At 46.3% G+C, this 14,259-nt stretch overlaps 1 protein-coding gene across 1 annotated transcript; it reads left to right on the top strand.

Moving 5' to 3' along the window:
- Positions 1-3,698: 3,698 nt before the first annotated feature.
- CENPA (centromere protein A) lies at positions 3,699-6,758 on the top strand. The gene is made up of 2 exons (XM_033145355.1): positions 3,699-4,178; positions 6,063-6,758. The coding sequence occupies exons 1-2, from the start codon at positions 3,699-3,701 to the stop codon at positions 6,195-6,197; spliced, it is 615 nt and encodes a 204-aa protein (XP_033001246.1). The 3' UTR covers positions 6,198-6,758.
- Positions 6,759-14,259: the final 7,501 nt, after the last annotated feature.

Below are 14,259 nucleotides of genomic sequence, written 5' to 3' on the forward strand. Positions count from 1 at the left end.
ATGCAAGGAAGTACCTGCAAACAGGAAAATTGTAATGAGCACTGGAAAGCAAAGTTACACAAAACAGCCTTCCATTCATGCAACCATCGGGTACAGCCCATGGTTTCCTGTTTGGGAAGTGCAATATAACTATTTGTTTCCCCCAACTTTCATTTTATGTTAAGTTCCATCAACACCCCACTTTACATTAAACTCATTCACTACGAGACATCAGCATTGGAAAATCCAGTCAGCAATATTTTTAAGTGATAAAGTATAGCACAAGGCAGCCATTTCCAGCTTTACCAGAATCGTGAAAGAAACTGCATTCATTCACATTAATTCCTTCCCCAGATTCTTATTTGAACTGTCTGAAGGTAATTTCAATACATAAGAAACAGCTTTTACCTTTTAAAAAAGCTTGTTGGGTGGTTTAAGGCATCTTTCTATTACAAAATGCAAAAACATTTGAACCAGAATGAAATGGAACTACTTAAACATACCGGTAATCTGAACCAAATATTTTAGTCTCCGCCCCCTTCTTTCTGTGTGTCAGAGTTATGCCCACTCTGCCGATCTGTCAATGCCATTTCATCAACTGTCCTTGATGATCACCATGGGCGGGTGTGTGTGATGAGTTGATTTTCATACTAAAAAGTGGTTATTATAAATCAACATATAAACACTATTGTGACCGTGCTTAGACCTGATGTTCGCCGTAGCCTCGCTAATCCCTGCTTAACCTCATTCATTTTCTCTTTAAGAGCGAAACTCCCCGAGATTTGTTCAAGGACCTTGGATTATGTCTCCTCTGTCAGACTATAGCACTCACAGAGGATTAATGATTAAAAACTTCCCAGTCATCTCCAAGCCACAGCAGCTGTACGACACCGTAAAAAACAACAACCCACCTTTACTATTCCTGATTTGGATTTCTCTGTATAGAGTGACTTTGTTACTGGCTCATCCTGAGATAGAAGAGTAGTACAGTACAGAAAGCATAGGGCTGACACAAGCACCCCCAGAGCTGTTGTCGCTATGTCACAATTTGTCAGATGCTATGATGCAACTCAGTCTTTAATCTTCTTGACCCCACCAATTGACTGTTAGGCCCCATAATGGGATTTGCTTTGTTTCCAAACAAACGGCCTCGGTCCTGTATACCTGAAGGAGCGTCTCCACCCCCATCATTCAGCCCGGACACTGAGATCCAGCGCCGAGGGCCTTCTGTCGGTTCCCTCACTGCGAGAAGCAAAACTACAGGGAACCAGGCAGAGGGCCTTCTCGGTAGTGGCGCCCCCCCCCCCTGTGGAACGCCCTCCCATCAGAAGTCAAGGGAATAAATAACTACCTGACATTCAGAAAATACCTGAAGGCAGCCCTGTTTAGGGAAGTTTTTAAACTGTGATATTTTAAATGTATTTTAATGTTTGGTGGAAGCCGCCCAGAGTGGCTGGGGAGACCCAGCCAGATGGGCGGGGTACAAATAAATTATTATTATTATTATTATTATTATTATTATTATTATTATTATTATTATTATTCCATCTTGTGGAATTTGCATATACACTGAGGACAGAATAATTGCTATGCATTCCCCTTAGTTCCTCGTATAATGAAAATGCGTGGAATCATGTGGGAGTGAGACGCTTCTCCAGAATATTCCTTTTCAGCTCTGCTCTGCTTTGCACACTTAAGGTGCTGCTGCTAAGATTCCAACCAGGCACAGCTGAAACAGTGGCAGAGCAAGCACTATCCTGGGATCATCCAAAGTAGGGTGTCCTCTAGATGTTGCCGGACTCCAAGTCCCATCAGCCCCAGCCTGCATGGCCGACAGTCAGGAATAATGGGAGTTGTTGTTGATTTTAAGGTTTTTTAATTATTATTATTATCATTTATTTGTGCAAACACAAAACATGCCAAGACTAACAAAAAAAACCGGTCACTAGTGGGTTAATGCAAAGCATTTTATTTTACAGTACAAAATAATGAAGTGATGACACTAAAGCAGTTCAATGGAGTATTCAGTCAATCAATTTGGGGGAGAAAAAAAAATAGGAGGAAATAACTAAAGAATAATTGCCGGCTTATCTCCACCAGATTGCAGTATATGTTGTAGCTGTTTCTCATCCTGGTCTTGTTTCATTTGTATAAGCAAGAAATTCATACCATACAGGGTAAAAATTACCTTGTTTTTTCTGCCACCTTCAATTTTTGTGACAATTTTTCCATTGTGGTTGTTTGCCAGACTCTTATTATACCAGCGATCTATATTCAGTAATTGTAGGGCTGCCTTACGTCTGGAATTCCCCAGACACATCCTGGATTCATCCGTCAAAAATAGCATCCAGGCAAAGTTTTCTAAAATTGGCAAATTGTCCGGAAAAAACCGGGTGTGTGACAACCTGTGTCGGAAGTGTTGAAGAGCGCCCTCCTGCTCCCACCCAGGATGCTGGCGCCTGCCCATCGGTGGCAAGGATCATTGGGTGCTCTCCACCCTCCGCTCGCCCAGTTCTTGACCTTGACAAGCAGCTGAGCCACAGCCAGGGGCTCCACTCCTGGGTCAAGCGTGACCGGGGTGGGGGAGAGGCGAGAGGAGAGACTAGGAGCCTCGAACATAGGCTTCACCACTGCCTGGCCATTCATATGGTTGAAACCAGGCACCCAGGTGCCCTTTATCCTGCAAGGACACTGGCCGAGCAATTCATGCACGGCAGTCTTCACTGCCCCATCAGTGTTCTCTTCGCTTGACCAGCTCTTCAGACAATATTCAGGATGCCTAAAGATTGCTTTCCCTGTAGAGGGGGAATGCGTCAAGTGGCTTGTCCATTAGGTTTGGATATTGTTGAGCTGGAAAAGGTGCAGAAAATAATCAAATCATCAAAGAGCAGGACCAACTTCCTTTCGAAACGAGAACACAAAATAAACAAAAGCAAACCAATAACCCCTCCCACAAACACATACTGTAGTTCAAAGGTCAGAAAGGGGTGGTTGAAGCTCCAGGGGGTGGAATTTCAAGGGGGAGGGTTTGAAATGTTTTTAAAATGAATTTTATTTAAAGGCCATCTCGGGAGCCAAAATGTCGTTATCAATATGTGAAAAGGCTTTTTGAAGTTGGGAGGTAACCTGACTCCCCTAAATTTCTCTGGGATATGGGTCACAGCCCTTTCTATCATCCGTCAATCAATCAATCAATCAATCAATCAAAAAGCAGCAACAAGTGGCTTAAATTCAATAAATGTACATTTATTGCAGAAGAGCTCAGAAGACGCCTTGAGATGTATCAGATGGCATTCACCCCACTGAAAATCTTCCGCAGGTGCCTCCTAAATCGAAATCTTGGTTTGTTCGTTGTTGTTGTTGTTTTTTCCCTCAGCTTCTATTGGACTAACTTCCTGCCTTTCTCTCCAATGCTAACCAATCGCTGCCGGGAACAGGGAAAGACATAACAAAACCTCCCGCCCCGCTTCCCCCACCCCCCCCCACCCCATTCACAATTTTCTTCTTAGTCGCGTCGCGCTTCCCGCCCAGGCGCCTCCCCGCTCCATCCGATTGGCTGCGATGATTCGAACGGCGGCGTTCGAGGAGCGGATTGGTGGACGGTCTTCCCGGGCCGGGGCGGGGGGCTTGAGACCGGGGCACGCGGCGAGAATTCAAAAAGGGAGGAAGCGAGGATTTTGCCAAGAGCCGCCGCCGCCGCCGCCGCTGCAGGAGGTGCCATGAGGCGTTCAGGGAGAAACCCCTCCACCCCTCGCTCCCGGGGTGCCCCCTCCACCCCTCGTTCCCGGGGGGCCCCACCCACCCCTCCCTCCGGGAGTGCCCCCTCCACCCCTCGTTCCCGGGGGGCCCCCTCCACCCCTCGCTCCCGGGGGGCCCCCTCCACCCCTCGCTCCCGGGGGGCCCCCTCCACCCCTTCCTCCGGGAGGGGGAGACGCCCCGGCACACCTCCGCGCGGGGAGCGCTCGCCTCCAGCCTCTCGTCGCCGGGAGCCACCCGCACAACAGGCACAGCGTCCCCCCCGTAGGCGAAGGTACCGACCTGGCCAGCGAGCCATGCAGGAGATTCGGAAGTACCAAAAGTCCACCGGCTTGCTCATCCGCAAGCTGCCCTTTGCCCGCGTGGTGCGTGAGATCTGCCTAGATTACACCCGGGGGGTCGACATGCAATGGCAGTCCATGGCCTTGCTTGCTTTGCAGGAGGTAAGTGCGGAGATCTGGTGTGGGGAGGGGCCGGCCGGCTTCATGTTGGCCAGCGTCTCGATCTCCTTTCTGCAGGCTGTGACGAAGCTGTGTCATTTGCATGAGAACAGAAGGACCCCCCCCCCCTTTTCCCTCATGCAACTGCAGCCCCACAGCTGACCCTCCCTGCGGACTGTGGGCAAAGTGAGCTGGCCCTAACTTGTCCAGGATCCCTGTGCATTTTTAAACCCTGGAAACGATTTAGGGAAAGGGTCCCCCTCCCCCCCTGCAGACATTTGGCAGCTGTTTTGTGGGTGGGGGGGGCAGAGTTGTGGGGCTGGCTGTAGTCACCTTGAGGGCATGAAACGCCATCTCTTTCCCCCATGGAATTGGGGGCGAGAACAGCCGGGAGGGTCCTGCTGATGGGAGTGGATTGGCTAAACCAGGATGAGTCCCACTGCCATCAAACTCAGCCAGCATCATTAAATTGATATACCGGTACCACCCTTCAGGTGAAGATAACAGGGTGCTTAGCAACATAAAAACGCAAAATACGTGACATAATAATAGAAAAGGATTAACACCCCCCTCCCACCTAACATGGATTGGTTAGTTACAGGTGGGTAGCCTTGTTGGTCTGCCATAGTCGAAACAAAATAGAAAATTCTTTCCAGTAGCACCTTAGAGACCAACTGAGTTTGTTCTTGGTATGAGCTTTCGTGTGCATGCACACTGAAACAGAATCCAATGTCTTTGTTCAGACCAGGTTTCTCCATGGTTTTAAGTTTGGTGATTAGTTGCAATTCAGCCACTTCTCTTTCCAGTCTATTTCTGAAATTTCTTTGTATTAAGACAGCTACTTTGAGATCTTTTATAGAATGTCCTGGGAGATTGAAGTGTTCTCCTACTGGTTTCTCTCTCTTTGGACAAACAGGCCAAACCCTACGCCAAAGGATAAATGGACATAAATCTGATATCAGGAATCACAAGACAGAGAAACCTGGTCTGAACAAAGACATTGGATTCTTATCTCATTATACATAACAAATCTTTAGCCATCTCACCCCTTGCCTTTCCCTGCAAGACTAATTGCAGCCGATCAACAGGTTTTCCACACCTATCAGCCTATCACCCATTCCCACCACCCTTCTGAGTAATACCCCTCCCCACTCCCTCACTATATTTAAGGATCTGGTGACTTCTGTTTCAGTGTATCTGAAGAAGTGTGCATGCACACGAAAGCTCATACCAAGAACAAACTCAGTTGGTCTCTAAGGTGCTACTGGAAAGAATTTTCTATGGATTGGTTAATCAGCCAAAGGCCTGGTTGAAGAGGAATGTTTTTGCCTGGTGCCTAAAAAATATGGAATGAAAGCACTATATCACTGAGGCCACCTGAGCCTAAAGCGATAGCAAAGGATCCCTCCCCAAACTGATGCCAAAATTTGGTGCTGCGTTTTGTGCCGCCCCCGCCCCCCCCCCTAAACCTGAGTAATCACTCAAACCAGGGAGACAAGTAAATGGCCCCAAACCCAACCTTGTCCAATGAGCTGTGTTAACGCCATCAAGGGCAGGCAGCCCCCAATCCATCTGGCCTAGGGAACTGCCCGCTTAACAGTTGCCTCACTCTTAATCTGGATTGGGCTTCAGTTTGTTGGCTCCCATTCAGTCCATTACTGGGGCAAGACGGCGGCCCAGTGCATCCACGGCCTCACCGGCAGATGTGGAGCAGTGGCACGTGCTGCCTGCCTATTGCTGACAACGTGCTCCAAATCTCGGCGCTTTCACGTAGATGTTAAACAGCATTGGGGGGGCAGCAAAATCGGGGCTCCGCCAATGCTGTCTGCACCCTTCTCACTTGCTCTCTCTTCTCTCCCCTATCCTCCTCTCTGCTCTCCCCTCAAGGCCGCCGAAGCGTTTCTCGTCTTCCTGTTGGAGGATGCCTACCTCTGTACCATCCATGCCAAGCGGGTCACCCTCCACCCCAGGGACATCCAGCTGGCTCGGCGGATCCGGGGCATCCAGGGCGGCTTGGGCTAGCTTCCTGCCTCCGAGGGAGCAGCGAAAAGGCAATTGGGAGCATCCCAGAAACTGTGACGCACTCAGGGGCCTCTTTCAGGCTGGGAGCGGCTGGCTTGGGCTTAAAAGCCACTGTGAGGGGTGGCAGCGTGGCCTCAGCTCTTGGGCTCCCTCCTTTTTTTCTGCCTCAGAAAACTCCCCCTGCCCCAACTCCTCCATGAGGTGACTTAATGTGGAGCGTGGTAGGGTGGGAGTGTTTGGTTGTCATATGCTGCAGGGGGGAAGGGGGCAGGATAAGAAAGGGGCCCTGTTCAGCTCCACGTGAATTGCTTTTAAAGCCCTGTTTTGACTCCAGCGAGGGAGACGCTTGACCTGTGACCCCTCCAGATGTTGCGCAGCTGCCGCCGGCCCTGACCATTGGTGGTGCTGGCTGGAGCTGATGGTTGTGGGCAGCTGCGAGTTCTCCCCTCCTTGCTTTTAAAATCTTTCTCGCGGAGTGTCAGTGGAGCTTTGCCGAAGTTACTCTCACAATTTTTACTTAGGTCTCACCGGCACTGTGTGTTTAAAGCAGTATCATGCCGTTTTTAACTAGCCCCCCGGGAGCTGTAGTTTAGGGGTGCTGAGGGCATTCCCCTCACAGAGTGACAATTCCCAGAGTTCCCTGCGAAGAGGGATGGATTGCTAAACCTCTCTCTTAAGAAGTAGGGGGGGGGCACTCCTACCAATTCTCTTTTTTTTTCTCAAAAGAATTTATTAGATTTTCCAAATTAAACCCAATACAGATACCCACATCCCATACATAACACAATACACCAACACATAAAAACAACACAAATTTCTTTTAAAAATCCTCCTATCAATTCTCAGCAGCCTTAACAAGCTACGGTTCCCGGGATTCTTTTGAGGGGTGCTTAGAGTGGTTACGATACTGCTTTAAATGCATAATGCAGATGTGGCTTTGGAGTGGTGTTTCCCAGGCTTGGGCCTCCAGCTGTTTTTCAGACTACAACTCCCATCATCCCTGACCACTGGTCTTGCTAGCTAGGGATGATGGGAGTTGTGGTCCAAGGACGGCTGGAGACCCAAGTTTGGGAAACACTGCTTTAGAGTTTGCTTGGTTTTTTTTTTAAACATGAAGTTTTATCTTAACTGTTCTTGTTGCCAGTGGATGTCCCCTCTACTTGCTGCCATGCTTGCCCCCCACCCCCACCCCAAGTGGATGCTCTAGCATTCCTCTTGTCAACCTGGGCCTCTCTGGACATTTTGGACTACAGATCCCATGCACCCAAAACCTCTGGAAGGGCCTCAGACCAGTGCCTTCCATGTCCTGCTGATATTCTGCCATCCATTTTATCTCTTCCCACCTTATTCTCTCATTTTGTATCAAAAACGAGAACATTATTGGGGCGGGGGGCGGGAATGCTTTATCTCCAGCCGGACTTTGAGGGAAAGCAATTTCGCCTCAGACCTGATCCCTGCCAAAAACTAGGCAATGAAAAATCCTGTCAGAAACCAGAGTGAATACATACAGGCCCTTTTCTAAACCGACAGTGAATTCCAGGGCAGCAGAACAGTGATTGAGGGAGAGACGCAGAACGAGTGAACCTCTTTTTATTTTTTAAACGTTGCAAGGTGTTTTCCGTCAAAGTTTGAATAAAACGGGTTTGAACGCTTGTTAATAAATAAATCGAAATCTTTCTCACAAAACTAGATGGGCTGACTGCTGCATGGGATGCATATTCACTGGTACTGGGCACTTGACTGCTATCAGCTTAGAGGCAGATTTTCTACATGCATGCAACAGGTAACAAACATCCCATCCCAAGCATACAGCTGTTTGGTTGCCGAAAAACCGTAGAATGCTTTGGCAAATACAAATGACACTGGCGCTGGGAGAGAAGTGTTTGATGTGAACAGACACGTCTGATTGCTAGACACGAAGCCATTTCATTCTACTTAGTTCAGGAAGCTGTTGTGACTCTTCATAAAAACTGGTTGTTGCCATTTCTGGATGAACTGTGCAATGAATTTTCATGTCCAGCTGAGAAATGATCTCTGCGATCTTATGAGATTCAGCTCTGATGCTGACAGAACTTCATTCTAATTGACGCAGTCTAGGGGAGGGGTAATGCAGGGTGCATGGAGCACAGAGCTTAGCTTTTCAAGAACCGGAATTAGAGGCTGAATGAGAGGTTGGAAAGGAGTGGGGGCAGATTACTGAAGAATCCAGGGAGTCTTCCCCCTCCTGCCGTGACCAGCTCCTCTCCGCCCTGGTCTCACAGAACATGCAGAGAAATGAAGAGGGTGGAGCAAAGAGAGACAAGACCAGGGGTCAGCAACCTTTTTCAGCCGTGGGCCGATCCACCGTCCCTCATACCATGTGGTGGGCCGGACTATTTTTGGGAGGGGGGCGGGGAATGAACGAATTCCTATGCCCCACAAATAACCCAGAGATGCATTTTAAATAAAAGCACACATTCTACTCATGTAAAAACACGCTGATTCCCGGACCGTCCGTGGGCTGGATTGAGAAGGCGATTGGGCCGCATCCGGCCCGCAGGCTTTAAGTTGCCTACCCCTGGACAAGACGAAGGAGACTCAGGGGAGGAGGAGTCTTAGAGAGCAGTGGAAAGGCTGGGATCATTAGGCCAGCACTGTTTTGGTTTCTTTGAATGATTTCTTTGATACTGGGGTGGAATCTACACACATACAAAAAAACGTTCTGAAAATGCTTTTTTTTTTTAAAAAAAAAAAGCGTTTTAAAAAATACATTGACTTTTCCATAAGGCTCACCATCGTCATCTAGTGTCACATTGTGTGTTGCACTTTGGGGGAAGTCATGTTCTTTAAATGTATATTGGATCTGCTTTAAATGTGTGGTGTGGATGTGACATCAGTCTGACTGTACAGCAGTTCAGCGGAAAGACCAAAGCAAGGTTTTGGATTTTGTTTTCTGTTTAGCATCTCCAGTATAAAAGAACGCAAAGGCCATTTATTCTAGCCTAATCACCAGTCGGAATTGAGAATTATTATTTTAAAATAATTTTTATTCGTTTTAAAGAAGAAAAACATAAGACAAAAATCACAAAATACAAAAAATATAAAAATAAGACAAAAACAAAAAGTACCAAAATTATTCTTACCATAGCATAACTTTCACTATACATCTTAAATGACTTCCCCCTGTCCCCCCCCCCTTCTGAATTTCAAATCCCAAATCTATATTGGCAATTTCTAGGGAAATACAATCTGAACCCAAATTTCTTTTGATCTCAATTTACATTTAACCTAATTATAAGATAGATTCTGAAAACCTAAAATTCCTTCCTTAAGCTTTAATAAATCTTACATTATTTTTTCCAAATATAATTTAATTTTTTTCCAATCTTCCACCGTCTTTTCCCTGGTCGCGGAGGCTCCCTGTCAGTTTGGCAAGTTCCATGAAGTCCATCATCATCTTTTGCCCTTCATCTATCGTTGGTAGATCTTGGGTCTTCCAATTCTTTGCTAGTAGTAGTCGCGCAGCAGTTGCGGCATACAGAAAGAATGTAATATCCTTTTTGGGGATTTCCTTCCCCACTATTCCCAATAAAAAGGCTTTTGGGTTTTTTGTTTTTTTATAAAAGTGTCTTTTATAATTCAAAAAGCTGCACCTGCTAAAATTCTCAATACTGATAAATAAATAACAGAATTGAGAATTTTAGCAGGTGCAGCTTTTTGAATTCCTGCATGATAGGCTACATCTGACAATATTCAGTCTGCTGACAAGGGAATATGCCAACATAACGGGGAGGGAAGCAATTTTTGGCAATCCCTCCTTCACCCTGCAGTGCCACCCTACCCTTTAAATCAACACCTGAGGATTAGTGGGTCCCTCCGGAGCATGGCGTCCTGCTAAGGGAGAGGGGATTCCACCAAGAGCTTCCCTTCTGCCAGCAGACAGTCACTGTCGGATATCGCCTGTTGTCGTACTGAGCAGCTCCACAACTTGGTTCTGTACAGTTGCCTTGCCTACAGTCGAATAACTACTGGAGGGACAATTCTTAAATGTGGAGCAGCCCAGTTCTTCAAAGCAGAACCCAGAAGGAGCTGTGCATGGAAGATTGTGTTGACATTGTGTTGTGGAAATGCACTGCGCTGCCTCAGCGTTGGCACAACTTCGCTGCAGAGCGGCAAGTGCAGAGAAGGCAGGCCAAAGAAGGATGGAGGGCTGTTCTTGCAGTTTTAAAGTTCCTTCATACTTCACTGGATGTTTCCAGAAGGGTCATTCAGCTGTCACGAACAAGTCCTCGAGAACCGGTTGCTGTTGTTTTTTAAGTTACTGAATTTTCTCTGGAAAATGCAAGCTTGGATTAAATAGAGGGGGAAGTATTAGTGTTAGACAAGGGTACTATGGCGCCCTGTGCAACGTCAGATTTTGGTGCCCCCCCCCCCGAGCCCTCACTGCCTGCCCAAATGTGAGAAGGCAGTAACTAGGTGGGAGGACTCTAGGAACCTGTCAGTGCCTTCACCTCTTTCCCAATGCCTAGCACCTTCCTTACTAGCTTTTTGAGACTGCACTTCCTCTGCTCAGAGCCCAGTGTGTCCTCACCTCTTGCAGAGCCCTAAATCTGCCACTGGAAGTACAGGTGAAACTCGAAAAATTAGAATATCGTGGAAAAGTTCATTTATGTAAGCAATTGTTTTCATTAGCTACTGGAGTTTAATATATGAGTTACAGGTAGGTAGCCGTGTTGGTCTCTAAGGTTGCTACTGGAAGGAATTTTTTTTATATTTTTAATATATGAGATAGACTCGTGACATGCAAAGCGAGATATGTCAAGCCTTTATTTGTTATAATTGTGATGATTGTGGCGTACAGCTGATGAAAACCCCAAAGCTCTTAATTTGGGGTTCTTGCATGCGTTAGGAGCAACAGCCTTAAAATAATCACCCATCTGGAAGTCCCATGTGTTCTTGAAGGAAGGCTGGATTTTTTATAGCAATAGCTTGTTCATTAGTACTCTCTGCTCCACAATCCATCCAGCTTACTGCTTCCATTGGACGGGTACAGCCAATGAACATAGCAGCAGGCAAAAAAAAAAAACCGTGACTTGCCAGGTTATCTTTCACTCTTGGTACCTTCTATGCAAGTGGAAGCATTGGAAAGCTAATTTCAGTTACTCCAATAGAGTAGCATAGCATGGGGGAGCCACAAATTGTTAGTTACTTGATTTATGAAAACTAATAAAGGATATTTAATTAATTGTTGTTTTTTTGCTGTGAGTTGGTGCTACATGGATTTTCTTCCTCAAGCATGAAAGCTTATTTATTTAAAGATGACCTGCTGCAGTCCCATTTATATAATGGAATGCCCATTTCTAATCTGTAGTTTCATCATGAATTCGTGGTGGTTAATTCTTTAGAGAGGCAGTGTAGCACAGTCGAAAGAGTGCTGGCCAAGAGAAGAATATATCATTAACCAAGACCCTTACCTGCCCAGAAGAGGTTGCAGCTGATGTATGATCCTAAGCTGGGGAGGGTGGGGTGAGCATTTTTCATCACTGGAGATACCTGTACCTTAAGTGACAGTGCTAGATTAATGAGTCCTCTCAATCATTTCAGGATTAGTGCAAAGGAGGTGGTGTTGGACTTTCGGAGGAAGAGAGGGGAACTAGCCCTGTTGTATATCAGGGGCTGCTGTGTGGAGAGAATCTTCCTTCAAATTCCTGGGAGTTTACCTTAGTGAAGACCTCACTTAGAAAAACAATACAACCCAGGTGGTTGTTGTTCAGTCGTGTCCGACTCTTCGTGACCCCATGGACCAGAGCACGCCAGGCACGCCTATCTTTCACTGCCTCCCACAGTTTGGCCAAACTCATGCTAGTCGCTTCGAGAACACTGTCCAACCATCTCGTCCTCTGTCGTCCCCTTCTCCTTGTGCCCTCCATCTTTCCCAACATCAGGGTCTTTTCTAGGGAGTCTTCTCTTCTCATGAGGTGGCCAAAGTACTGGAGCCTCAGCTTCAGGATCTGTCCTTCCAGTGAGCACTCAGGGCTGATTTCTACCCAGGTGGTTAGGAAGGCCCAACAGAGACTCCATATCCTTAGGGTCTTGCGTAAGAACAATGTCAAACAAAAATTGATTCTACCGGTCCACAATAGAAAGTGTCCTTTCATACTGTATTACAGTGTGGTACGCTGGTTTGACAGCCACGGACAGGAAGTCCCTGCAGAGGGTGGTGAATACAGCATATGATATCATGGGCTGTCCCCTGAGTTCACTAGTTGACATCGCAGGAGACCACTGCCTCAGGAGAGCGAGGAAAATTCTCAGGGACGACTCACACCCCGGCCAGCACCTCTTTAATCACCTACCTTCGGGCAGGAGATAAAGATGTATAGTCAGCCGCACCAACAGGTTAAAGAAAAGTTTTTATCCGTGGGCTGTTGGGCTGCTGAATAGAAAAAAATAGTGGTGCAATTGACAAGCACACACAGTGCGAACAAGACTTGAGTGTATGGGGGGGAGGGGGGCTCGTTTAATTTCACTGCACACAGGTGGTGTAGTGACAATAAAGGTTTATTATTATTATTATTATTATTAGATGAAGGGACATGGGTGGCGCTGTGGGTTAAACCACAGAGCCTAGGGCTTGCCGATCAGAAGGTTGGTGGTTCGAATCCCCGCGACAGGGTGAGTTCCCGTTGTTCGGTCCCTGCTGCCAACCTAGCAGTTCAAAAGCACAAAGTGCAAGTAGATACTGGTAAATCGGTATCTACTTGAACTGGCGGGAAGGTAAACCGTTTCCGTGCGCTGCTCTGGTTTTCCCAGAAGCGGCTTAGTCATGCTGGCCACATGACCCAGAAGCTGTACGCCGGCTCCCTCAGCCAGTAAAGCGAGATGAGCGCCGCAACTCCAGAGTCGTCCGCAACAGGACCTAACGGTCAGGGGTCCCTTTACCTTTCCAAAAGATGGAAAATTCCTCCTTCCCAGACCAAGAAGCCATTCACCTACTGTGTTCATTTTCCTCTAGGAAAAGGCATAATAGCCTAAGACTCTATGACTCTTAAGGGCTTAGCAAGTAAGAAAAAACAGGCCCTTTATTTTATGAACTGCATAGGAAAAGCAAGGAAAAGGGACATTTGAATTATTATTATTATTATTATTATTATTATTATTATTATTATTATTATTATTTTGTTTAAGGAAAACCAGCTAAGCTTTCCACAATGGAAAAGGAAAACATCTCTTCTCTCTTTTTTCATTTTTATTTTCTTTTCTTTTGGTAGGTTTTAATGCCAAACTTCTCCTGAGTACATCCAAAATCCACACAAAATAGATGGTTGCAGATGTTTCTCTAGTGGGGATTTCCTGTTAGCAGGAACAGTAGTTCAAGAACACCTTGGCTGGCAGCTGTTGGTCAGAGCCTCAGGCAAAATCCGAATAGCAAATGCATTAATGGTACAGTAACGTTTTGCTCCTAAAGTGGATTTCAGTTCAGTGACTTCTGGGTGGAAAAGTTTTTATTAAGTGGCATGTTGTGCTGGTTTTAAAATAGCTCTGCCTGCCCATACCTCATCCAAACCACATTCCCTTTGGGAACACACACAAACGCAAATGGAATCCTGATCGCAGGCATGTTTTGGAATCTGCCCCACAACAGCCTTCTCTTTAAACAACTCTGAAATGGATGCAGATGAACTTGCACAGTGTGACTGACGTTTACTTCAGAGCTCTGGATGATTCTTGTCAGAGCAATAAGGTGTCGTCTCCTGTGAAATAAAATGGGCATGGCGGGAAGGATCTCTAAACTGAACTATTCTGTTTCATGCAAAACTATGTAAAATACAACAACAACAACAACTATTATTATTATTATTATTATTATTATTATTATTATTATTATTATTATTATTTATTTCTACCCCACCCATCTGGCTGGGTTTCCCCAGCCACTCTGGACGGTTTTCAACAGAACATTAAAAACAGAATAAAACTTCAAACATTAAAAACTTCCCTAAACAGGGCGGCCTTCAGACGACTTCTAAGAGTCGGATAGTTGTTTATTTCCTTGACATCTGATCGGAGGGTGTTCCACAGG

This window comes from Lacerta agilis, chromosome 3 (assembly GCF_009819535.1).
Source record: "Lacerta agilis isolate rLacAgi1 chromosome 3, rLacAgi1.pri, whole genome shotgun sequence".
In the NCBI taxonomy this organism is placed as follows: Eukaryota; Metazoa; Chordata; class Lepidosauria; order Squamata; family Lacertidae; genus Lacerta; species Lacerta agilis.

Bases quoted from the DNA above. Each gene is read 5' to 3' on its own strand.
- CENPA (XM_033145355.1), top strand. From the start codon at position 3,699: ATGAGGCGTTCAGGGAGAAACCCCTCCACCCCTCGCTCCCGGGGTGCC. The intron at 4,179-6,062 runs GTAAGTGCGGAG...TCTCCCCTCAAG, and splicing joins CCTTGCTTGCTTTGCAGGAG to GCCGCCGAAGCGTTTCTCGT.